The following is a 26,026-nucleotide window of genomic DNA, read 5'->3' on the forward strand; positions in this document are numbered from 1 at the left end:
TCTTGAGCACCAATATTTTGAGCATCATATCAGAATGATTTCTGAAGGATCATGTGACACTGAAGACTGGAGTAATGATGCTGAAAATTCAGCTTTGATCACAGGAATAAATTACACTTTACTATATATTCACATAGAAAACAGCTGATTTACATTGTTAAAAATATTTCATATTTTACTGATCAAATAAATGTAGCTTTGGTGAGCAGAAGAACAAAACATTAAAAATATATAAAAAAATCTCAATTATTCCAAACTTCTGACTGATAGGTAGTGTACATGTATTAATTTAGCAGATGCTTTTATTTAAAACCTCTTACAAATGATATAAAACCAAGAAAACACTTGAAAAGTTTGCTTTATAAATTGTTTACCTGATATTTATTACTCTACTGTCCCTCTATATACTGTACCATCATCTTCTTGACACTAGATGGCGCTGACAGACAGAAAATCCTCCTGTCACTCACAGAAATGCATGGTTTAATAATCTAATGCCCTTAAAAGAGTGATTTGGTTCTTGATTATTAAGCAAATATTGTTTTATCCAAAGCTACGAGCAGTGCGGTAATGGCAGGGTCTCGCTCAAGGACACAACGGTGAAAAGATCTCAGGTACTTTTAAGTTTGAAGGTCATCTATCCATGAGACCGAACTGGAGTAATCTGTGACTCGAGTCAATATGAAAGTGAATAATTATGACATAGTGAATATAAATGAATGAATAATTGTCCAGTTAACTCCTCAGTCATTGGTCGAGGCCGGGAGGGGCGGGGCCGTTCAGCCGATCTAGCTCGTCGACCTGCGGGTGGGCGTGGCCCCGGGTCGTGTAGGCCCCTCCCCCATGGCGGTGATGAGGTTTGGGACGCTCCTGCTGCGGACGCACTGGAAGTCCACGTGTCTGCTCTTCCCTTCCTCCTTTTCCCAGGACAGCTGGATGAACGGACGCTGGACGTAGCTGTAAATGACCTCTGACTTGCCGCCTGGACGCCGCTTCACCTTCTCCTTACAGGTGGGGTATCCTGGGACACAGAATGAGGTTTCGTGGTGCGTTCGAACGCTAACGTATCTCTCAAGGTTTGAATCTGTGTATATGAGTTTACCCTCGATCCCGATGCGGATATTTTTCAGGCCTCGCTCCTTCAGCAGAGCTTTCGCCACGTCTCTGTTCTCGATGAACTTGAAGAAACGGTAGAGCTTGGTGCTGTAGATGACTTGAGGAACAAGAAAGCAAACGTTAAAAGCTTAGTTTGCCCAGAAATGAAAATTCTGGCATTTTCTTGCACTTGTGTCGATCCAAACCCACAAAACTTTTGTTCATTTATGATGTAATGAGAACTTTAATATCTTCAGACGAGAAACAAGCGCTTTATATGATGAATATGTTTAATTTAGGCTTTTATTCATATATAAACATTAATCAGCAAACATACAGCTCTCAGATTTGGTAAATGGAAGCTCATGATCTCTTTATGAACGCTGTGTTTTGAAGATGAGAAGATAATGGGTTTGGAACGACATGAGGTTGAGTAATTGATTACAGAATATTAGTTTTTAAGTGAGCTGTCCCTTTAAGGTGAGGTCACATTTACTTTTGCTTGGTGAAATTTCATTTCAATTGGACAAAAAAGTTCCCCAGTTTTTACTCGTATTCAGTTGGTCACAGGTATTCACCTCGCTGACCAGCCAAAAATAGGCACTTGGGTTGAAAGTAGGGCTGCTTGATTATGGCAAAAATCATTTTTTGAAACAGAAATCATGATTATTGGTGGGTGGTATGATCAAACATCATAAGTTCACAATATGAGTAAATGTAAATATCAGTGAAATTTCACAATCTTCAGCAAAAACTAATACTAGGTTAAAGGGACCTATAATGCCCCTTTCTCAAGATGTAATATTAGTCTCTGGTGTCTCCAGAATGTGTCTGTGAAGTTTAAGCTCAAAATCCCCCACAGATCATTTATTATAGCTTGTCAAATTTGCCCCTATTTGGGTGTGAGCAAAAACACGCCGTTTTTGTGTGTGTCCCTTTAAATGCAAATGAGCTGCTGCTCCAGAAGAGGGCGGGGCTTTAACAGCTCAACAACAACAAAGCTGGAGAATCTCACGCAGCCAAAATGAGGATTGTCAGTAACGGTGTTCAGCCTTACATTGTTCAAACCGGAGTCGACACTGATGGAGAGACTCATGGGGCGTTCACACCAGACGCGACTTGCACGAATAAAACGTGCTATTCGTGCGTAGTTGAATGCTTGAACATTTTGAGTTTACTCGCTTCATTCGCACATGAAATTCACTTCACAACAGATGCTAATTGTTGTCATGAGAGTCGTCTCGTTTCTGCACACTTCCTCTGAATAAACACATCAACTCGTCAGCGGGAAAGTAGTTGTGAAATACGGCGAATAAGCTCAATTTGCCGGCTTTAGCTAGCTTGTAGTCTCAATATATATAAATATATATATATATATATATATATATATATATATATATATAGCTCAAATTGAGTTAAGAGCTAAGTTTTTTATTCCTGTTTCTATAAAAGTACGAAGATGTATCGTACAGCGACAATGATTTTGTCCTCCATTGTTGTTTCGGATTTCTGCCTCCGCTCGCTATGTCATAATCACGTCATTACTAGAGCAAGCTCCTGATTGGTTAATGTGGTGCGAATTTTAGTCAAAGTTCAGATTTTTCAACTTGCGCGATTCGCGCAAATCGCATCGCGTCGAAAGCCCGAAGCGCTCAATTCGCACCGCAGAATGTCTATTCCCGTCTTTGCATTGACTTAACATGTAAATCACTCGCGCTTAACACTTCATTCGCGTCTGGTGTAAACGCACCATCAGGAAGTAGTAACAACTTTTAGAATGAAACTGGACATTTCTGGATAGATTTATGTAGTTGCTGTGGAGTTGATTCAACTCATCCACTAGCATGTGCCGTCATGTTCATCTTTTGTGTTGAATTGACCCTCGTTTGTGAAGCAGTCCGGCGTAAAATGACGGCATGACAACAACACTCTACTACAACAACTCTTCCTCTTCTCTAAAGCAGCCCAACATGGCCCCGCCCCCTTTGTTGCGTGTTCTCAATTTTTAATTTGCAAATTTTTGCATTAAAATCTGCACTCACTTTGCGAGTTTTCCTCTCCCATCGGCGGAGGGTGGTCGTGATCCCAGTCGACAGTATCGTCGTCCGTGAGGACCACAATGTGACACTCTCGTTCTCCCTCCTGAGCGCTCGAAACCATCGCCGGAACCAACAGCTCCTCCAGAAACACCTCGAACTGCCGCCGGGCGCCGTCATTGGACAGCTCGTGCAGCAGAGCACCTGATTGGACAGAAACGGTAATTAGTTTGAGCGTATGCGAGTTTTTATTAGCGAACGTTTTTGACTCACTGAGGTCTCGGCATCTGACGGTGCTGTAGTCGAAGTTTATACACAGATAATCGCACGCTTCGCGCAGCTCCGCCAAAGACACGCCTTCTGGACAGTGCAGCATGCCAAAGCGGTAATAATCCTGAGCAAAAAAGATGACGTTTCGTTAAAATTGCGCAGAATCAATCTGGAGGGAAGCTGTGACTGTACGTACCAGTATGACTCTGAAGATGTTGGCGCCGATGCCCTCTGCGATTTCATATTCACCTTTAGCATTCGGTCGCGTAAAACTGTGCTGACGCGCTCGACCAAACATTCTGCGAAAACACACCTCGTTATCACACATTTTGCATGATTCGAATTATTTATTTAGGTAATCGTATTCAGTACCTCCCAAGCACCGTATCCGGGTAAGTCGTGAAAACGGCGGGATCCACCACGAAATGAGTCCCATCAACTACTAGCGTGACCCGGTCGTGCGATAAAGGGCGTGGCTGTGCTGGCCCCACCTCCTTTGTGACATCAGCCCCGCCCTCTGCGCCTACAGTCATCCTGCTGGCTGCAAATTGTAAAGTTAAATCACTTTTTGAGGATGTAGAAATTAATTTTTCAGTACTTGACAGGTTGGGACAGGCGTGTCGCACCTGTTGTGTGCGCCTCCATCATGATCTTCTGGACACTGGCAGACCTGTAAGACAGTCCATATGGTGAACATAATATTATAAACTCCTTACGCCCGTCTGACTGGCCCACATGCGTCCAGCTTAACCCCACAGACACCCGGTAACCCGGAACAAACATGTTTATTTATGCAGAGTAAATGCGACCCATTAAAATACACTTCATCTGCGTGTTCTTAATTAAACTTAATCAAACTGCTAGCCATCATAGTTTTAATACTATAGAACTTTGATATAAACCATGGTACTGAATACCATATTCATATACAGTGTTATGTACATGGAAGTAATTACTATGGTAGGCTGTTTAGAAATCATGGTAGTAAGTATCCAATATACTTTACTATTGTATATTTTTGTTATTGTGGTGCAAAGGAATAAACAGACTTAGCTAATTTATTCCTAGCAAACATGCAAATAGCCAACCATAGATAGATTGTACATAAACAAATTTAGAGATCAAGAAAGAAAACGGACACTTTTTAGTTTAACTAAACTATCGCTTTTGTAAAATATAAGAATATTTGTTACTCACCAGAGTGTCTGCTTTCAAAACATTCAGACCCTTCAGAACACAGCGGCTCCATACGGCGCGCGGATTAACCGACATTAATCCAATAAAAGCGCGGCGCTCACGTGAGGCCGGTGCCCAGGGCGGGATGCGCGCGCAGAGGTGATGTCTGAGGACTAATTTACAACAGCGAGTAAAACGAGTCAACTTGACAGGTTTGGTTGGATTTATAAAGTTCTATCTGACATTTTTTGTCAAAATCGAGTTATTCGCATGTTCTTATTCTGTGACAATTTATTTACATGCGATTTTTTAAAACGTTGTGTACATTTTGGGACTTTTTTTTTTTTTTTTTAGAAAACAAAAAGGTTCTAGATCTACAAAGGAGTAATAATGCAAAAACTTTGAAGCTCAATATCTCAAAACAACAGAATGTTATAATTATAATGTTATAATAATATAATGGTGTATAATTTCAAGATGGCGTCGCGAGTCTTTTTGTGTTTACGCTTTTTTTGCTCCCTCGTGACGCGAAATATTACCACAGAAATGACGACAGACGGTTATAATAACTTAATATTTATTAATAAGTACATAAAGTTACATTAAACAAAAACCAGCAAGTTGACCATTTTGAGTAAAACAAGGTTCAGTTTATCCAGTTTATGTCGGGAAATGCTGTGTAGGGGAGAATGGGGTAAGATGAGCCATTTTTTACTTATGTGGTCCTCAAGATAAGGGAAAATGAGGCTGAAGTACAATTAAAGTATTTAAAGTAATTTCAGGATGTTTCCTATTATTTTAAATGATCAGAATACATATATGACAAAGGGTCTTAAAAATATGGCTTCTTGTAAAAAAAAGTGTTCCTCTGGCTCAATTTACCCCAGGTTAGGGGTAAGTTGTGCTGAGTCAGTAGGTGGGTCTAAACTGAATCTGAATCAAACCCATGTGAAATTTTAAAGATAATTAGCCTATTTTAAAATCTAATTTAATAATCAAATTTCTTTTAGAAATATTCTTTGTTAAAATAATTTACAAATATTTATTTTTTTAAAGCTAACTTAAACAACAAAACCAACCAAATGACGTTGAAATTTCAGTACGTTTAATTGTTTGCATTTCTGAAACAATATGTTGAACATCAAAATTGTAACCTTCCTAAACAGAGAGTTTGTTGAGTAGAATTAAATAAAAACTAAATAACAATGAATAAATGTCACTGAAACTAATAAACGTTTTAGTCAAAAGGTCCTTGACATGGTAGTTTTTCTGCAATGTTGACAATGTTAGGCCATTAGAGACTACAGGTGGAAAGATATAAATGATTAAAGATCAGAGAAGGATTTGGTGTACTTGAACACTGTTCCTATCAAATAAACTCAAAAATAAAGATAAACTAAACCAGTTGCGTAATATTACATTGAAATGACACCAGTTTATACTTCAGATTTAACTTAAATTCAGTGCCTTATGATGGGGTAAGTTAAAACGCTGGCTCAATTTACCCCACAGCATTTGGCTCACTTTGCCCCATAGCTGCCAATTTAGGAAAAACAATCTAGCTTACCAATTCAGAATCATATTTAGCTTGCATGCTTTTATACGTTGCTAAATCACCAATATGCATCATAAATAGTTTTAGACCTGGACAAATTTGCTTTGATGAAATAAAATATATGTTAAAATTTTACTTTGAAAAGCCAAAAACAGTTTTTAAAATAAATAAGCGACTTCCACTCCTCCAATGTGCTTCTCCTTTTCACAGTCTGGCAGAAATGATGGGTGGTTTTAAAATATATGGTCACATGACAATAAAATGGTACGGTTGCCAAGATACAACTGGCTCATCTTACCCCACTCCCCCCTAATCCAAGTTCACTCACAGTATAATTCAAAAGAAGCAGTATAATCACCTCAGAAGAGTCACTTTAGTTGGGAAATATGTTGTGCTATAAGTGTTCTTTTAATTTAGTTCACATTTGCTATCAAATATCGAATGTGAAACGAAAAGTCGACATATATATCACCATTTCTGAAATGTTTTTAGTCTAGCATTTGTCATAGCCGAGTTTTTGGAAATACAAGGTTTCCGTTCAAGAGCGATGATATGTACTTTTCATTCATATTTTTATATATGTAAATTGAAAAACCCATTATCAGTCCTTTTTTCGATATGTTTGAACACTTCTGCAGTACTGGCTCATAAAACAGTCCTCACAGTTGAATCACTTATGTCTTCTTTTTGTCTTAATTTCGCTCTACCAAACGCCTCTGATGAACATTACACCTGGCAGTGTGTCGAATCAGGACGAGACGTTGCCGCACTCCTCTTCCTGAACAAACACTGTCCATTACGTTTATTAAGAACGGCTGCTGATTTCCTTTCCAGCGCGGCGAGATCCATGTTCAGCGCCGCGGCCATCTCAGCCTTCGTCACGGACACAAAACGGCAGTCGCTGGCGAGACTCGCCAAACCTCCGGCGATCAGAGCCTGAGGAACAAAACCAGAAGAGTATGTTAAAATCATTTCAGCTGATGAAGACGGTTCTTGCTGAAGGTTTGATCTCACCTCTTGGATGAGGAACTCAGCTGCACTCATTGGACCGTGCTGTCTGGATGGGAAATGTGGTCCACATCTGCTCCAAGAAAGAGATCAGCTTTATCATTATCGTCCTCATCACAAACACACACAGGGTTTCTTTACTCTCATTTCAATTTCAATTCTCCCATAACGAGACACTTTTCACTATCCAATCCATTTCTTCTGGATAAAATTAGTCTTTGCCTACATTTTTGTTCTTATTCAATGTCTTATCCAAATTCTTATTCAATATCTTATTCAAAAATGACTGATTACAGAAGTAAAATGTGTTGATTTCTTAAAGCTGTTGTGTATTTACCGTTCCTAATACACATTTATCTTAGTTTTCATCATAATTGCATAGAAACAAATTCTTCCATTAAATGGAATATCTTGCTAAAGTGTTGTTTTTACATTATTTCTCATTTAAAATCAACCTGAAATCAAAATGGACCCCATTTACCTTCTTAATACACATTTATCCTCATCTTTCATCAATGCAATAACTTCCATAAGTGTTATTTTTACATTATTTTTCCTTTATTATTTCTGTACGCTCACCTGTGCCGTCTGTGATTGTTAGTGTTGTTGTTATTGGTGTTGGCGTGGTAATTAACGTATGAGGGCGAGGCCTCGTTCTCATCTGCTCGGCTGTCTGCGATCTGTAGTGGGCGCTGGCTGGTCACCTGGGTGGGCATCGGGGTTCCTCTCTCCATAGTGAACGGATCCACGTGGTTGCCGAACAGGCCGCCTGCTCTCTGTTGAACAGAAGAAGAGAGAGGTGAGATACGGCTGCCATGCATTAATCCATTGTTTGTCCTCTCTGATCTGTTCTGTTCTCCACCCACCCTGTAGATTCCCTCCTCTCCGGCCTCTTCCATCGCTCGGTCCATCTCCTCGTCGTTCAGGAGATCTCCAGAAATCGCCCGCTGCAGCTCGGGAGCAGCTTCCTCCTCGATGCTCCTCAGACCCGCCTGAGAGAACGAGAGAGAGCAGATTGAGACTGTCTGATCATAGTGTGACACACATGCAGAGTTGAAGAGATGTGTGACCTGTATCTCTGTGGTGTTTTTGTTTTTCTTGTTCGGCCGGTATCCGTAATATTCCTCCTGCCGCTTCATGAACTTCCTGAAGTGGTCCTGGATCAGGAATGTGGCGTAAAACTTCCCCACGGTCACCTCGTCATCTGTGATTTAAGAAACGTTTAATCCTTAAATTGTGTTGCATTCATTTTGACACAAATTAGGGAAAGGTTTTTTAAGCACAGCACACAAGAGTTTTAATAATGCTAATATTATTGCAGTTTATTATTCAGTATAGTTGTGTTATTTGTGTTTCAGCATTATTCATGAGAGATCTGACCTCCGATTGGTGGAATGACCTGGTCAAGCAGTTTCATACTGGTGCGTTTCCAGATCTTCTTAATAATTGCACGCAGCTCTTCATTTGCCTGCTCAAAATTACCTGATGAATGAACAATCAGAGAATTCAGGGTGAGTATTGACATTATTTATTTTAAATCTTCACTGAAAACAGTTTAGTGTAGGATTTGCTTTGAAACAGTTTTCACTCAGAAATGTTCTAGTAAATTTCTTGTAAAAATGGCAAGTGACACTTTAAATAAAATGTAAAAATTTTGAAGTAGAAAGATTAAATATATGGAAGCCCTGAACCACAGGGTGGGGAAAAAAAAAAACTTCTAGTTATTTCAACATAACTCGTTATTTCAAGATATTAAGTTGTTATGTTGAAATAATGAGATATGTCGAAATAATGACTAAATATCATGAAATAACGAGTTGTCGAAATGTCGAGATGTCGAAATAGTGACTTAATATCTTGAAATAACGAGTTATGTCGAAATGTCGAGATGTCGAAATAGCGACTTAATATCATTAAATAACGAATGTTGATAGTGAAATAGTGACTTAATATCATAACGAATTATGTCAAAATGTTGAGATGTCGAAATAGTGACTTAATATCTTGAAATAACGAGATATGTCGAAATAGTGACTTAATATCTTGAAATAACGAGTTATGTCAAAATGTCGATATGTCGAAATAGTGACATAATATCTTGAAATAACGAGTTATGTCGAAATGTTGAGATGTCGAAATAGTGACTTAATATCATGAAATAACGAGTTATGTCGAAATAGCGACTTACTATCTTGAAATAACGAGATATGTCGAAATAGTGACTTAATATCTTGAAATAACGAGTTATGTCGAAATGTTGAGATGTCGAAATAGTGACTTAATATCATGAAATAATGTCGAAATAGTGACTATATCATGTCGAATGTCGATATCGAGATATGTCGAAATAGTGAAATAGTGACTTAATATCATGAAATAACGAGTTATGTCGAAATGTCGAGATGTCGAAATAGTGACTTAATATCTTGAAATAACGAGTTATGTCGAAATGTTGAGATGTCGAAATAGTGACTTAATATCATGAAATAACGAGTTATGTCGAAATGTCGAGATGTCGAAATAGTGACTTAATATCATTAAATAACGAGTTATGTCGAAATGTCGAAATAGTGACTTAATATCTTGAAATAACGAGTTATGTCGAAATGTCGAGATGTCGAAATAGTGACTTTATCATGAAATAACGAGTTATGTCGAAATGTCGAGATGTCGAAATAGTGACTTAATATCATGAAATAACGAGTTATGTCGAAATAGATGTCGAATTAGTGACTTAATATCATGAAATAACGAGTTATGTCGAAATGTTGAGATGTCGAAATAGTGACTTAATATCTTGAAATAACGAGTTATGTCGAAATGTTGAGATGTCGAATTAGTGACTTAATATCATGAAATAACGAGTTATGTCGAAATGTCGAGATGTCGAAATAGTGACTTAATATCTGAAATGAAATAACGAGTGACTATATCATGTCGAGTTATGTCGATGTCGAGATGTCGAAATAGTGACTTAATATCTTGAAATAACGAGTTATGTCGAAATGTCGAGATGTCGGAATAGTGACTTAATATCTTGAAATAACGAGTTATGTCGAAATGTTGAGATGTCTGCTTACCCCAGGGCATCCAAGATGTAGGTGACTTTTTTTCTTCAGTAGAACACAAATGATGATTTTTAACTCCAACCGTTGCCGTCTGTAATTCAAATAATACCAGTGGATGGGAACTTCTACTATAAGAGTAAATAAAACTTGCATAGACAAGTCCAAATTAAACCCTGCGGCTCGTGACGACACATTGATGTCCTAAGACACGAAACGATCGGTTTGTGCGAGAAACCGAACAGTATTTATATCATTTTTTACCTCTAATACACCACTATGTCCAACTGTGCTCAGCATTCGCTTAGTAAGGTCTGATCGCGCTCTGACAGCGGCAGTGATGTCTAGCTCTCATTGAAGTATATGCGCGAGACATCACTGCCGTTGTCAGAGCGCGATCAGACCAAACGAATCGAGTGCTGAATGCAGTTGGACATAGTGGTGTATTAGAGGTAAAAAATGATATAAATACTGTTCGTTTTCTCACACAAACCGATCGTTTCGTGTCTTAGGACATCAATGTGTCGTCACGAGCAGCAGGGTTTAATTTGGGTTTGTCTAAGCATGTTTTATTTACTCTTATAGTAGAAGTTCCCATCCACTGGTATTATTTGAATTACAGACGGCAGCAGTTGGAGTTAAAAATCATCATTTGTGTTCTACTGAAGAAAAAAAGTCACCTACATCTTGGATGCCCTGGGGGTAAGCAGATAAACATCAAATTTTCATTTTTGGGTGAACTATCCCTTTAATATCTTGAAATAACGAATTATGTTGAAATGTCGAGATATGTCGAAATAGTGACTTAATATCATGAAATAACGAGTTATGTCGAAATATATTGAGATATGTCGAAATAGTGACTTAATATCTTGAAATAACGAATTATGTCAAAATGTCGAGATATGTCGAAATAGTGACTTAATATCTTGAAATAACGAGTTATGTCGAAATGTTGAGATGTGTCGAAATAGTGACTTAATATCATGAAATAATGAGTTATGTCGAAATAGAAATATCGAGATATGTCGAAATAACGAAATGAGTTATGTCTTTAATATCTTGAAATAACGAGTTATGTTGAAATGTCGAGATATGTCGGAATAGTGACTTAATATTTTGAAATAACGAGTTATGTCGAAATATCAAGAAGTTTTATTTTCTTTTTTTCCCCACCATGCGGTTCAGGGCTTCCGTAAAAATAGTATTTACAATAACTGAAACTTTTAAGAATCATTTTTTACAGTTTATTAAAAAAAAAATAACGCCTCAAACCTTCCGTTTTAATTTTCAGTGCTGTTCTGACCAGAGCGAACAGCGTGGCATTAAACGTTACCGTTCCATCGCTGTTCAGAGGCATGTTCATGGAGATCAGTCTCTGTGCACAAACACAGAGAATGCAGAGAATGAATGATTACACTGTTAATATGTAGAAATGCTTGGGCCAGCAGTGTATGAATGTGTTTGTCTCACTTTGCAGGCAACACGATGGGGACAGAACTTTCCGAACCCCAGCGGTGGCTGGATTCTCCTCAGCAGCGTCACGACGTCCAGGTGTTTAATGCGGCCTCTGCCAGAACAACACAAAAATAGCACCGATAATCAGATGTATGTCATTAAAAATCCAACCTGCAATCAAAACGGGCCACTTTAACTAATGGCAATGTTTCATTTGTGCATGTGCCGCCTTTTTGGATGATGTCACCCATCCCTTTGTTTTCAACCACTTCATAGAGACACTTCTCACCATCCATTCAATTCCTGATGGATAAAATAAAGTACCACCCTACATTTGTTTTTTCATTGAATATCCTGTTGAAAAGCATCTGATCACAAAAGTAAAATGTGAAGCGAATGCCATTTCACCTCAATATTAAAGTCGGCATTAAACGTAAGTTGCGCTTAGTCTTTTCTTCCCTATTGTGACATATATCGAGTGAAGTGGCTTCTGGAACAAGAGCAAATGTAGGGCGGGGCTTGATATTGTCCATGGGGAGTTGATTCGGATGGTTGTGGTTTGCTATTGGTGGATCTCATGTGAGTGACAGGTTACCCCGCCCTCGCAGCAAGAGGGAGGGAAACTTTCCCTGCCATTGGCGAAATTTTTCGTCATTTATGAGACAACGCTTCCCCGCCATTGACAGAAAAACACAAACACAGATAAAAACACATGCAAAAAAGAAGCCAAAACAAGCGATAAAAGCATTGCTTGCGCACATTGTAGACTTGGAAAAAAACGCAATTTTATCAGCTTTTTGTTCAAAATGTTGCTTTTTTTATTAAACTTACAACATTCAAGTGTTGATAAAAGCAGAATGCATGAAGCTAGAATATTTTTTTTCTTTAAAAGAAGAGGCTCTGTTCTTTCTTTTGATATATTCCATGTCAGATACTGGGGGCCATGTAAATTTTGTGAAAATTATCAAAAAAGCTGACAGTTACTACAAACTTTTTTTTTAAAAATGCTTAGAGAGAGTTAAAGATTACGAGGCACATGAATTTAACACTGATGTACACGGCAATATTCCATGTCCAAAATGTCCATTTTGATTTCAGGGTGGCTTTAACTCAGTGTTTTGCTTACGTTGCCTCCGGGTCGTATTCAGCCCAGATCTTCTTAAACTCATCTAAATGATGCGGCCCCAGTATTGACCAATCACGGGTCAGATAGTCAAAGTTGTCCATGATCACAGCCACAAACAGGTTAATGATCTGCAATAGAACACATTCAGAGTAAGTTAATGTGTGCGTCTGTGCATGTGCGTGTTTGTGGAAGAGTGAATACTCACTAAAAAAGCGCAAAGCATGTAAAAACTCATGAAGTACAGGACAGCGAATCCAGAGCCGCAGGTGTACTCCTCTCCAGGTAGGTATTCTGACTTGGGGTCACAGCGCTGACCGTACAAACAGCCCAACATGATCTCCTGCCACCCCTCACCTGTGGCACACCTGTGGACAGGTACGTGTCTTTACAAACATGCTCAGAAACACACTTACAGTGAGGCGTTCACATTTCCTACCTGAATAGCACTAGAACAGCTTGAGGAAACGTTTGGAAGTTGTTGTTGCGGTTGATCACGGTACCATCTAGTAATGCGATTTTGCCAAACACCTGATCAAGGAAAGTCACGTTATCATTCGAGTGACGCTGAATATACAGCACTGGTCAAAGGTGTGGAATAATTAAGATTAACCTGAGATCAACAAGACTTTTTCACCCCAAAACACACACAAAATAACTTTTGACCAGCAGTGTATCACACTTATCATGCATGTGTTACCTGCATGCCGATGACGGCGTAGATAAAGAACAGCATAACGATGAGGAGAGCCACATATGGCAAAGCCTGAAAAACACACACCGACACCACCGTTCATCAGCACATGTAAACACATCTTTATTACAACACCATAATGAAGCAGCGGACCATCAGACCTGGAATGATTTAATGAAGGTCCAGAGCAGGTTCCGAATCCCTTCAAAGCGGTTGAGCAGTTTTACCAGCCGCATGACACGGAAAAGCCGGAAAAGTGTGATTGACACACTCATGTTCTCAGAGTCCTGAGGAACAAACAAAAACTCTACAGTTCATACCAGCTCAGATCCATTCAGTAAGAACTCATTGACTCTTCACTTACTGCTATAGCTTGCATTGGATTCACTTCCTGGAAAGAGAGAAAATATATGGCAATAATTAAACTTTGAATCGTGTGAATCCATTTCACTTGCAAAAACAAAGTGTTTAAAATTGCTGGATTATGTTGCCATGAACTCTGTTCAATCATAGTCATGAAATGATCTTTGGATGTAAAATAACAGAAATCGATATTTACAGAACAGCCAGTGAGGCAGTACAATCCGCCCTGAGCAGCGAGAGCCGCCTGGAGAGAGAAATCACCAGTAAAGATGAGTGAAAGCCAACATCAGCACTCATTGAGAACCATACAACAGGTAAAATCAAGCATTTGTGCATAACTTAAGTCAACATATTTACTGTACATCCAAAAAGAAACTTACATCAATTTCACTTAGAATGACGTCAACGATACTGCCCACCACTATTACGAAATCAAAGACGTTCCAGGGATCCCCGAAGTAACCCTAGTAGAGTGAAACCCTTTTTAACCATATAAAGCTTGCCTTCTGTCATCTGATTGATAGACTTTTCATCAAGTAAGAGCCTTTTAGTATAATTGTACAAACATCCACCTTCAGCTCATGTCTTTCTGCTGTGAAAACTTTACTGATTTTTATCAAGTAAACCTAAGAATAACTTAATGGCTTTTTTTTCTGGGAGTAATTTAAATGCAGGACTCACCTTTGCTTTGAATGCGCCGAGTTTAAGTATCATTTCCACTGTGAACAATACGGTGAAGATGACATTCAGCATGTCCGAAAGATGGGTGATGTGATCTGACTGGTTACAATGCTGAAGGATAAAGAAATTCAAACTATGAAATGCATTTGATATTCTAATTATTTATTTCCAATGTTTGACATCCTCATTTCTGTGAATGTAACTCTGTGTTCTCACCTGCATCCCCAGACACATGGTGTTGAGCATGATGAGCAGAAACATCAGGTACTCGAAGTAACAAGAAGTGACGATGTACCACACCTGATACTGATACGGGTTCTTGGGGATGTAGCATCTCAGGGGTCGGGCCTTCAGGGCGTACTGGACACACTGACGCTGCCAATGTGCATGTAAAGGTGCATTATAAACTGGAATCATGAGACATGATTAGGTGTGTGAGAGTGCGGTACCTGGTTTTTGTCCAGCTCGCAGTTTTTGTACTCCTGCTCTCCCTGTTCCTGGAAGGTGACAATAACGAAGCCCACAAAGATGTTCATCATGAAGAAGGCGATGAGGATGAGGTAGACGATGAAGAAGATGGAAATCTCAATGTGGTTGTTGTAAATTGGGCCGACGTTTTCCAGATTCGAGTCGATGGCTTTATACAACAAGCTGCGTGTAAAGATACAATTGGGAGGATGGGTTTGAGCCACTTTGAACTTCAGCATTTTTATCAAACGCTATATGAAGAATAAATATAGCTGAAAGCATTAATTAATGGGGTTCAAGCGCTTTAAGGCCTTTAAGCACATGTGTAAAAAGGTATTATGTTTTCTTTAACAAGCTTGTAACCATTTAGATAATATGTGATTTACTAACTTAGAATTTACTAAGGAAAATATAGTAGTTTTTAAGACTTTTTAACAGTTCTAGCCCTACCTATGGGCTGATCTCCATAAAAGTTGGCATGCTTCTTTAGAAACATGTGCCGCATGTGCTCACCTAAGAATGGACAGCGGTGGTCCTAGAGGCAAAAGTTGCTCAGAATGAGGAGTTTTACCATGTGGTATGAATGTCGTTGGAGTGTGGAATTCAATCCTTTACGCACGTGAAAAACGCAAAGGTGCCCCCTGGTTGCCAAGTTCTTTCGATTTTTTTTAAGGCCTCTAGGGCTGTGAGACAAACAGGCCCAGTGAGTTTCGTTCCAATCTGCTCACATTTCATTGGCATCAATTTCGTTTTTTGAGATACGCGAATGTCCTCAAAGGCAGTCTTGGCACCTTGGACAAAGCCAATTTTCAAGTCAATCAGTCTTAGGTTGTGTAGTTATAGCCATTTTTAATTTTAATTTTTTCCTATTATAGCACCACCAAGTGGCCAGTCGCTGTGCCCTTTTTCATGCGACCACAGAATGAGCTTTTGCATATGTGTGCCAAGTTTGTTAAAAATATCTCATTCCGTTCACTGTAGGGCCCCCATCAGGCCGATTGGGGCAAGCCTTGGTGACGTTGTAGATCAGGGGTCTCCAAACTCGGTCCTGGAGGGCCACTGTCCTGCAGAGTTTAGCTCCAACCCCAATTAAACACACCTGAAGCAGCTAATCAAGGTCTAATTAGGCATACTAGAAACTTCCAGGCAGGTGTGTCAAGGCAGGTTGGAGCTAAACTCTGCAGGACAGTGGCCCTCCAGGACTGAGTTTGGAGACCCCTGCTGTAGATGGTGTGAGTACTACCAGCCCTCAAAGTTTCAAGTCTCTACGACTTACGGTTTGGTCTGCCTGATCACTTTCAGTGGAGAATGCTGATCCTTGAAAATTTTAACAGTAACAATAGGGTTTCAGCGCTACGTGCTTGATCCCCTAACTACAAACATGAAAGAATGTTGTTAATTAAATACCTACACTGGCCAGCCTTCGAATGTCGAAACGGTGAAGAGAGCCAGCATTCCGTTCAGAATGTTGTCGAAGTTTAGGTCGCTGTTCATCCACATACGTTGATGGAGCACCATGTTGTGAAGACCATGTTCCTGGTGTTGAATAAATGTTCCCCTGAGAGCATCACCGAAAGAGAGAAGAATTATGTCGATTTGGAGATTCTAAGATCTCGGAGTGAAAGAGAAATGAATGAAAGTTCAACCATACTGGCATTCTTCTGCCGTCATTTTGAGCGGGTCTGTGCAGAAAAAAAATTTCCCCTGCCAGATTAACAAGAAAAATAAAACACATTAAATTCTCTCCTTTACCAGCCTGTGAAATTAGACACATGGATGTTGTGAACTCTCTGACCTTGAAAAGCTGGACGCCAATGCAGGCGAACATGAAATCCAAGAGCATCGTGACTAAAACGATATTGCCGATGGTCTTGATGGCCACAAACACACACTGGACTACATGCTAAAAGACAGCAAAGACCGTTAGATGGAGGAACAGGGGAACAGTTGTCATATTGTAATCTCAAAACTAGACGACTCACTTTGAGACCTTTGGCGCGATTAATGGCTCTTAAAGGTCTCAACACCCTCAGGACCCTGAGGATCTTTACCACTGAGATGGCACTTGATCTGCAGAGAGATGTGAGGACTGTAAAAGAATGATTGTCCTTTTCTAAAAACCCCCATCATTTTGTTTTATTCACATAGATGTACAGCTCCAATAATGGCTGTTTGTATCTAACGCTGCTCTATTTCTGTGTTAGCACAAGACTGTATTGCTTTGAAATCTCACTCCATTCCCATGGACAGCAGGGAGACGCCGACGACAATCAGATCCAGTATGTTGAAGGAATTACGGCAGAAAGACCCCTTGTGTAAGAAGGCACCGTATGTGGTCATCTGCAGTGTACGAAGAAGAAGCACTGAACCATTCACAGAATCCAAATATAACAAAACAGCTTCTCTGAACACACACTGAACTCTTGTCTCACCTTCAGCACAATCTCTGCAGTAAAAACTGAGGTGAAGACATAATCAGCGTAGGCCAGGACCTGCAACATAGAAAAAAAGGTAGCTGTTGAAGACAACGGTTGGTGCAAATAGAGATCGGTGAGTCTGGAGATTGTGTACCTGGTTCCTGAAGGACATTGGGTCAATGGGGTCCTCTGCAGCCAATGAGATACTGCTGAGCAAGATGAAGAGGAGGATGATGTTGGTGAAGGTCGTGGCGTTGATAATGCGATGGCAGAGTTTACGGAACCTGAGCAGAGAGACGCAGATAAACACAGAAGCTCCAAATATGAGCTGTGTGTTAGGGTTACGGAAAAGGTTTTTACTTGTTCTGTGGGCCGAAGATGAAGAAGGAACTGGCCTCTGGCATTGGCACCACTGTCTCCTTCAGCTGCAGGTCTGCCATTGGACGAGGCCGAGGGCTGAGGGGAATCTCTGGTTCTTCCTCCTCATCATCACCTGAGCAAAAGGTCAATCAAAACGTCAGACTGATCTAGCGGTAAGACACATGCGAACTGAATAAATTAAGATAAATTATCCTTCATGTTTTACCCGGGAAATCAGCTGGAGGAAATGGATCTTTAATCTCGTTCACATTTGATTCAAATTCATCCACTTTGAGCTGCAGATTAATATAAAGAAACACATGAATCATATCAGTATGCTTTGTTTTAGTGTAATCTTAAAAGTTTCTTATCTTAAAAATCAACCATCTTGGCCAAAACTGGCACAATGGCATCAATGTGATTGTCAGTTAATGTGAATTACCTGAATACAAAATCATTTCACAGTAATATAATGATGTAATTCTGACAGTTACTGATGGTTTTGACCTTGGCTGTGGTGGGAATTCCATCAATCTTGGCTCTCTGCTCAGCTAGTTTCTTTGCCAGCATGGCCTTCTCTTCCTCGCCCTTATCAGGTAGGTTTTCTCTACACCGAGAACAAACTACGCATCAGAAATTTCTGTAAAAGTCTCTTCTTCATGCTGTTTGATGTTTGTCACTCACCTAAGAAGCCTTTTGCGTTTCTTCTCCTCTGCCTTCTCTTTCTGGGCGGAGGTCAGGCTCTCTGCCTCAGCCAGGTTATCCACCGCAATTGCCAGGAAGACATTCAAGAGGATGTCTGGAGTTTAATGCTCAGGAAAGTCCTCATCCAGTTGACATTCATTCATTGACATCCAACTCACACATTTGTGCTGCATGGAGGATACAATTTCCACAGATGAACAGGATAATGAAGTAAATGCTGACCAGGATTCCAGGCATGGCGGGACCCCCATGAGCCATGATGCCATCGTACATGACATAGTTCCAGTCTTCACCTGTCAGGATCTAAAACAGAGAGAATACCAGACACTGGAGAGGCATTGTGGATCCAAACATATCGCCTATCATATGAATGATAAACTCACCTGAAAAACCGTGATCAGAGCCTGAGGAAAATTGTCAAAGTTGCTTCGTCTCACATACTCATCTGGAAAATTAAACTTCCCCCCAAAAACCTGCATGCCGAGCAGAGCGAAGATGACGATAAAGAGGAAGAGGAGCAGCAGCAGGGAGGCGATGGAACGCACAGAGTTCAAGAGTGACGCCACAAGATTACTGAGTGACGTCCAGTACCTGAAAATCATGCACAGTTATGAAAAATGCTTATGTAAACATACACGCTTGGTTCTTCATGGTGGTGTCAAGAATCACATACCGGGTTACTTTGATGAGACGCAGCAGCCGAATACAACGCAGTACGGAGATCCCCATGACAGACATTACGTCCATGTGAACAAGAATGAGCTCCAGGATCCCCACAGACACCACAAAGCAGTCGAAACGGTTAAAGAGGGATATGAAGTAAGACGGCAGTCCCATTGCGTACATCTTTAGAAACATCTCCACCGCAAACAGAGACAACAGCACCTTATTGGTATTGTCTGCAAACAAGGAAAAGCAATATATATAAATACCCTTATGAAAAATCCAGCTAAAATTAACTTTTGGCTAGTTTCTAGTTGGTTGAAGTTGGTCATTCATTAGTGTTCATTAATGGTTTATGGTCATCTGGCAGAATCTTAGACTTTTCATTAAGTAAATGGGAATTGTGACCTTAAAAATCTACTTATTCTTTTGTGTGTGTTCCACAGAAAAAAGAAGCCATACAGGTTTGAAATGACTTGAGGATGAGTAAATGATAATAGAAGATGATAGAAGTTGCATTTTTGAACTTCCTAAAATCTTGTTTTAGGATATAAATGAGGAATGACGTTACTGGGCGCAGAACAGAACCTTGGAAGTTGGTGAGAGACTCGGACTGATTATGGTGCTCGGTTGCGATTGCCAGAGTGTTGAAGAACACCAGCATAATCACCAGCCAGTAGAACAATCTGGACTTCACCCACACACGACACTTCCTCCTAAAAAAACGGTTCCATCGACGTGCGTGTCGACTGTAAAACACATGCGCAGAGAAATTCAAAGCATTTATGTTTTAGAAGTCTGAAAATATCCTCCTGGACATGAAGACAGCCATTCCCAACAGTTGATCGCTCAACTCACACATAAAACATGAGTTTGTTCAGTCCCTCCAGCTCATAGAGAGTTTCCGTTTCAGATCCGTCCTTCTGAAGTGGGAGCAGACCTGTGGAGACCAGTTGTGCCACATTTAACCAGATTTCAAACCCTATGAGCCTTGGTTCGCAATGGCTGTAATCTGTAACAGTGTTTGTGTGTTTGAGCACCTTGCCCCTCCTGGTCATTGTCCATGACCTCTGCCTGTGTGATCCACTCCATGTACCCCTTCAGATCCTCATCAAACTGCTGACGCTCCCGCAGTTTCTGATACTCTCCACTTCGAGAACTCTTTTCTCGCTCCTTAGTGAACTCACTGACAACAGAGGGGGAGACGAACATGAGATGGTGTGCGGCAAAATCTCTCAGTAAAGAATATTACGGAAATAAAACACTACCAGTCAAAAATTTTGGACACATCTACTCATTCTTTTATCATTATTCTATAATGTGGACAATAAATTGTAGAGTGATACTAAGTAAAAGACAACAAATGTTTGGACTCACCCGCACAGAACCCCCAGAACCAGATTCAAGATGAAGAATGAGCCCAAGAGTATCAGAGTCACAAAGTACAGCCAGGGCCACTCCATTCCAATTGCATCATTCACCTAGGAGAAGTCAAGAGTCAGCTGTCAGATCCTTATCATAGTCCTTTATGTCAGTGGTTCCCAACCCTGGTCCTGGAGTACCCCAACAGGACACAAGACTGGTCTTCTTTATCTGACACCGATTTCAGGTCTTGGTCTTGGTCTCTACTAACGGGCTGATAAGTTGAATCAAGTGTGTTGGGTTGGGGAGAAATATAAAATGTGCAGAGTTGGGAGTACTGCATGACCATGGTTGGGAACCACTGCTCTATTAGTCACTGACCCAATACAGAACATCCGTCCAGCCCTGAGTGGTGATGCACTGGTATACAGTGAGCATGGAAAAACCCAGATTATCAAAGTGGGTGATGCCATCATTTGGCCCGGGCCATCCGCCTCGGCACTCCGTTCCGTTTAAAGTGCAGCGCCTGCCGTTACCGGCCTGAGCACACGGAGCTGCACACGCGTCATCCCCCGTGGCGATGATATCTGTGACATAACAGATCATGGAACTATTTGCATTTATTGAAGGAAACACCAGTGCTTGCAAGATGGCAAAAGGAAAACATTTTAGGTAAGTTTGAGTTTTGGTTTTATGTTCACTTCATCCATCTTGCATCTTTTCTTACCTGTGCCGGCGTAGTAACATGTTTTATGCATTTTGCATTTGAAAAGCTCCAGGCCTATGATGGCATAGATGGTGACCATGAAGAAGACCAGCAAAGAGATGTGGAACAGGGGCAGCATGGACTTGAGAATGGAGCTCATCACCACCTGCAGGCCTGGAGGAGACATAACATTTTAACCAGCCAACTTGAGAAATAAGACAGGTGAGCAGAAGAAGGTGTTTTCACTTACTGGGGACCCCAGAGACGAGCCGCAGAGGCCGCAGGACTCTGAACGCTCTGAGGGCCTTCATGTCAAACCCGCCTTTCTGTTCCACTGGCGCCTCGACGCCGCTGATGTTATTGATGAAGTCCACCACGACAGTGAACAACCTGTGAGATGTCACACAGTAGGTGTTTGTGTACTTGTGTAGGGTGTTTATGGACATATTCAGGGAGTGGTGTGTGTGTCTTACCCCATTGTTACAATGACAAAATCTAATATATTCCAGCAGTTCCGTAAATAAGCATCAGCATGAAAGAGTAATCCATATGCCACAATCTTCAGGAAGCATTCCATAGTGAATATGATGAGAAAAATGTACTCGAGACTCTCCTGTGAACGTACACAACATTTAGATGAATGGAGCTGTCAGCACACTTCAGTACAACCAACTGACTCAAGGTATTTGGTGTCAATGATGGCTTTTCTACTTCAGAATGCTTTTGTTTTGATTTTGAATATCTGTCTTGACATGTCTTTTTACATTCTGGCAACATCCACACATTGAGTTTGGTGGGAGCATGCCAACGTGGTGAACGGGGTGCTAGAACCTGACACTTTCCTCCGGTTTCCATCAAGGCATTTTGAAAATGACCCTGGCACAGACACTGAATTTTATATCCAACATGGCACCTACTGTTAGCGTGAAGCAGACACTATTTGTTTCTTTTGACATTTAGATATTTGTGTGTATCATTTGATTTTATTCCTTTTTTATTTTATTTTATTTTTTGTTTAGATAGATGGATAAGCTTCATCACAAAACAAAGCTAGATGCAAGTTTAATACCATCCAAATGCTTTGATGTCAACCTGATTACAAAACAAACAATCTAATATATCATATTACAAACCACAAAATCTTTCAGATAACACCGCAGTGTTGAGAGAGCTGCAAGTGTGTGTGAGTGTATAGTTTGAGTTTGTGGCTAATTTTAAAGCGTCCACACATGCAGTCGTCCCATCGGCATGCGTTTAAAGCACCTGCTACTTTCAGTCACCTGAGTCAAGGTCACGCACACTTACAAGGGTTTAGTGAGATGAATATCAGGCATTAGGTGTCAGCCATTCTGCCAGAAGACAGATTTTAACTAGTCACTTGTTCTTTTAGGATATAGTTCAATATTTTATAAGAACAGAATACTGCATATACAAATGAAAACATTTAAATCACCCTTTTTTAAGTTCAGGTTTTTAAACAGTATTGGGGAGGGGTTTATATGTTTAGGTTGTGTTTGAGGGTGGAGTCTATAGGTTGTCTTGGCTGTCTTAAGGTGGAGTCTACAGATATTGGGGTGGGGTTTATATGTTGAGGGAGTGTATGAGGGTGGAGTCTATAAGTTAAGCATGTGTCTTGAGGCGGAGTCTACAGATATTGGGGAGGGGTTTATATGTTGAGGGATTGTATGAGGGTGGAGTCTATAAGTTAAGCATGTGTCTTGAGGCGGAGTCTACAGGTATTGGGGCGGGGTTTAAATGGTGAGGAGTGTATGAGGGTGGAGTCTATAGGTTAAGCATGTGTCTTGAGGCGGAGTCTACAGATAATGGGGAGGGGTTTATATGTTGAGGTAGTGTATGAGGGCAGAGTCTATTGGTTGTCTTGGCTGTCTTAAGGTGGAGCCTACAGATATCGGGGAGGGGTTTGTATGTTGAGGGAGTATATGAGGGTTGGAGTCTATAGGTTAAGCATGTGTCTTGAGGTGGAGTCTACAGGTATTGGGGCGGGGTTTATATGTTGAGGAGTGTATGAGGGTGGAGTCTATAGGTTAAGCATGTGTCTTGAGGTGGAGTCTACAGATATTGGGGCGGGGTTTATATGTTGAGGGAGTGTATGAGGGTGGAGTCTATAGGTTAAGCATGTGTCTTGGGGTGGAGTCTACAGGTATTGGGGCGGGGTTTATATGTTGAGGAGTGTATGAGGGTGGAGTCTATAGGTTAAGCATGTGTCTTGAGGTGGAGTCTACAGGTATTGGGGCGGGGTTTATATGTTGAGGTTGTGTGTGAAGGCACATTCTATAGGTTGGTCTTTGGTGTCTTGAGGCGGAGTCTACATGTATTGGGGCGGGGTTTATATGTTGAGGTAGTGTATGAGGGCGGAGTCTATAGGTTGTCTTGGCTGTCTTAAGGTGGAGCCTACAGATATTGGGGAGGGGTGTGTATATTGAGGGAGTATATGAGGGTTGGAGTCTATAGGTTAAGCATGTGTCCTGAGGCGGAGTCTACAGGTATTGGGGTGGGGTTTATATGTTGAGGGAGTGTATGAGGGTGGAGTCTATAGGTTAAGCATGTCTTGAGACGGAGTCTACAGGTATTGGGGTGGGGTTTATATGTTGAGGTTGTGTGTGAGGGCACATTCTATAGGTTGTTCTTGGGTGTCTTGAGGCGGAGTCTACAGGTATTGGGGCGGGGTTTATATGTTGAGGTAGTGTATGAGGGTGGAGTCTATAGGTTGTCTTGGCTGTCTTAAGGTGGAGCCTACAGATATTGGGGAGGGGTGTGTATGTTGAGGGAGTATATGAGGGTTGGAGTCTATAGGTTAAGCATGTGTCTTGAGGTGGAGTCTACAGATATTGGGGCGGGGTTTATATGTTGAGGTTGTGTGTGAGGGCACATTCTATAGGTTGTTCTTGGGTGTCTTGAGGCAGAGTCTACAGGTATTGGGGTGGGGTTTATATGTTGAGGGAGTGTATGAGGGTGGAGTCTATAGGTTAAGCTTGTGTCTTGAGGCGGAGTCTACAGGTATTGGGGAGGGGTTTATATGGTGAGGGAGTGTATGAGGGTGGAGTCTATAGGTTGTTTCAGGTGCCTTAAGGCAGAGTTTAGTGTGTTCGCATATAAGAGAGACTCACTAGGTTGCTGTTGGTGTTATTCGTATCTTCCTCAGGCATTGGCATGAAAACGGCCAGAGCTACACAGTTTGCAAAGATGGTGAGGAGGATGATGATTTCAAACGGTCTGACAGACATGTTCAGGAAAATCAACCAGCGTCAATTTATGGTTTATATATATGTCCAAAACTCTTAAAATGAGAAATATTATATACCTACAGTAGCACACAATGTGCTTGTGTGTGTGTTGTACCATAATGATCTACATGACTGCCTTCTCAGTGTGTTGTTGTGTGCGCTAGCATTCTCTGAGCTTAGCATGTCTGTATTTAGTGAGCTGGAGGACAGAACAGCTGTTCTCTCAGAATATCAGAGCACTGTGATGAAACACTGACATTTACACACACGCGCAAGTCTAAATGAGCTCATTAACTGTCTGTCATCTCACAGTTGCTGTGTTTGAACACTTTTTGTTGACTCCATATTTGCCACCTCTAGTAATAAATGACTTTTATGTATACTTGTTTACTCCTATGCAGCAATGAGATAAAATGGAGAGTAAATTTAAATTTTGTTTAGTATATTACAATATGTCAGCAAATTGTAGGAGAATCACCTGAGATGAAGTTGATGCTTAACTGAAACAAAACTGAGAACTTCTTGAAGACTGCTGTTCAGTGAAAGACATTTTATTTTTCTTGTATTAATTTCTTTATTTTTTATAATTACTTTTTTATAATTGATTTAAAAAATATTTTTAATGTATTTTATATATAATTTATTTTTATACAATTTTTGCTGCTTTATATGTTTGTGGAAACAGTACCATTAAAAAGTTTTTTAATTATTATTAATACTTTTATTCAGCAAAGACACATTTAATTGATCAAAGGTGACAGTAAAGACATTTGTAATGTTACAAAAGATTCTAATTCAAATAAATGATTTATATTCATCACAGAATCCTGAAAATAAAAATGTACCACAATTTTCATAAAAATATAAAGCAGCGCAACTGTTTTCAACATTGATAATAATCGGAAATGTTTCAAATCAACACATTAGAATGATTTCTGAAGGATCATTTGACACTGAAGACTGGAGTAATGATGCTGAAATGACTTTTACATACTTTAACAACCTGCATTAAATTCTGCCTGATTGGCTGACATTTAGTTTAGTGACCATTTTAACTCACAAAAAAGATTGTAATTAAAAACATTTTCTGTTTTTTTTTAAAGGATACTTCCACTCTACGATGTTGATGCAGGCCTTGCGGAAGGGGTTCTTCAGCGTGAGGAAGAGGAGGGATCGCGCAGGCCGTGGGTTTCCACCTGTAGCTTGGAGCTTCTTGAGTTTCTCTCTCTGCTTCCTCTTGAGCGTTTCCTCATCCATGATGAAGGTGCTCATGGGTGCTTCACCACCTCCCTCCATGATCCGATCAGAACCAGAGCAGGAGGTGCAGGATTTCTGGAGATCAGGTACCTGGCTCAATAGTTCACTATCTTCATGTGGCTGCTCTCAAGAGTCAAAAATGAACGTGTTCCCACCATCCACTCTTTGTCTGTCTGTCCGTCCCTGAATCTATTTCTCTCACTGTCTCTCTCTGCTCTTTTTTGGTTAGTACTGCAGCTGTCTGACTTAAAAAATAAATATAGACAATGCGTGTCACTCAGTGTGTGTGTGTGTGTGTGTGTGTTAGGGGACAACAGAG

At 40.5% G+C, this 26,026-nt stretch overlaps 2 protein-coding genes and 1 long non-coding RNA gene across 4 annotated transcripts; 1 reads left to right on the top strand and 2 right to left on the bottom strand.

The window, feature by feature from the left end:
- Positions 1–137: 137 nt before the first annotated feature.
- Positions 138–4,729, bottom strand: kctd20 (potassium channel tetramerization domain containing 20). Its single transcript, XM_048181938.1, is given in 9 exon segments — positions 138–809; positions 812–1,021; positions 1,103–1,213; positions 3,138–3,335; positions 3,405–3,525; positions 3,598–3,700; positions 3,774–3,942; positions 4,028–4,071; positions 4,599–4,729. Coding segments are annotated over 8 exon segments (996 nt in total). The 5' UTR covers positions 4,050–4,071; positions 4,599–4,729; the 3' UTR covers positions 138–747.
- On the top strand, positions 4,668–12,097 carry LOC125263079. Its single transcript, XR_007183681.1, has 3 exons — positions 4,668–4,789; positions 8,499–8,651; positions 11,686–12,097. It is a non-coding gene; the product is annotated as an uncharacterized LOC125263079 (long non-coding RNA).
- Positions 5,138–26,026, bottom strand: cacna1sa (calcium channel, voltage-dependent, L type, alpha 1S subunit, a). 2 transcript variants are annotated; one of them, XM_048181921.1, is made up of 43 exons: positions 25,559–26,026; positions 24,334–24,439; positions 21,679–21,818; positions 21,456–21,595; positions 21,227–21,379; positions 20,881–21,086; positions 20,515–20,618; positions 20,178–20,323; positions 19,996–20,077; positions 19,726–19,886; positions 19,148–19,373; positions 18,858–19,065; positions 18,657–18,777; positions 18,454–18,568; positions 18,277–18,376; positions 17,996–18,065; positions 17,770–17,902; positions 17,564–17,693; positions 17,425–17,484; positions 17,226–17,332; positions 16,975–17,062; positions 16,788–16,895; positions 16,644–16,696; positions 16,404–16,550; positions 14,974–15,175; positions 14,741–14,899; positions 14,525–14,635; positions 14,224–14,307; positions 14,040–14,087; positions 13,845–13,871; positions 13,642–13,767; positions 13,487–13,552; positions 13,226–13,317; positions 12,995–13,154; positions 12,790–12,917; positions 11,679–11,775; positions 11,481–11,583; positions 8,521–8,622; positions 8,211–8,344; positions 8,007–8,132; positions 7,720–7,916; positions 7,147–7,213; positions 5,138–7,068 (listed from the first exon to the last, which is right to left on the bottom strand). In XM_048181921.1, exons 1-43 carry the CDS (start codon positions 25,744–25,746, stop codon positions 6,859–6,861), a joined length of 5,331 nt encoding a protein of 1,776 aa, XP_048037878.1. In that variant the 5' UTR covers positions 25,747–26,026; the 3' UTR covers positions 5,138–6,858. The 2 variants fall into 2 exon arrangements, with proteins under 2 accessions (XP_048037878.1, XP_048037877.1); XM_048181920.1 differs by having other exon boundaries at positions 8,007–8,344.

This window comes from Megalobrama amblycephala, linkage group LG2, assembly GCF_018812025.1.
Source record: "Megalobrama amblycephala isolate DHTTF-2021 linkage group LG2, ASM1881202v1, whole genome shotgun sequence".
Lineage (NCBI taxonomy): Eukaryota > Metazoa > Chordata > Actinopteri > Cypriniformes > Xenocyprididae > Megalobrama > Megalobrama amblycephala.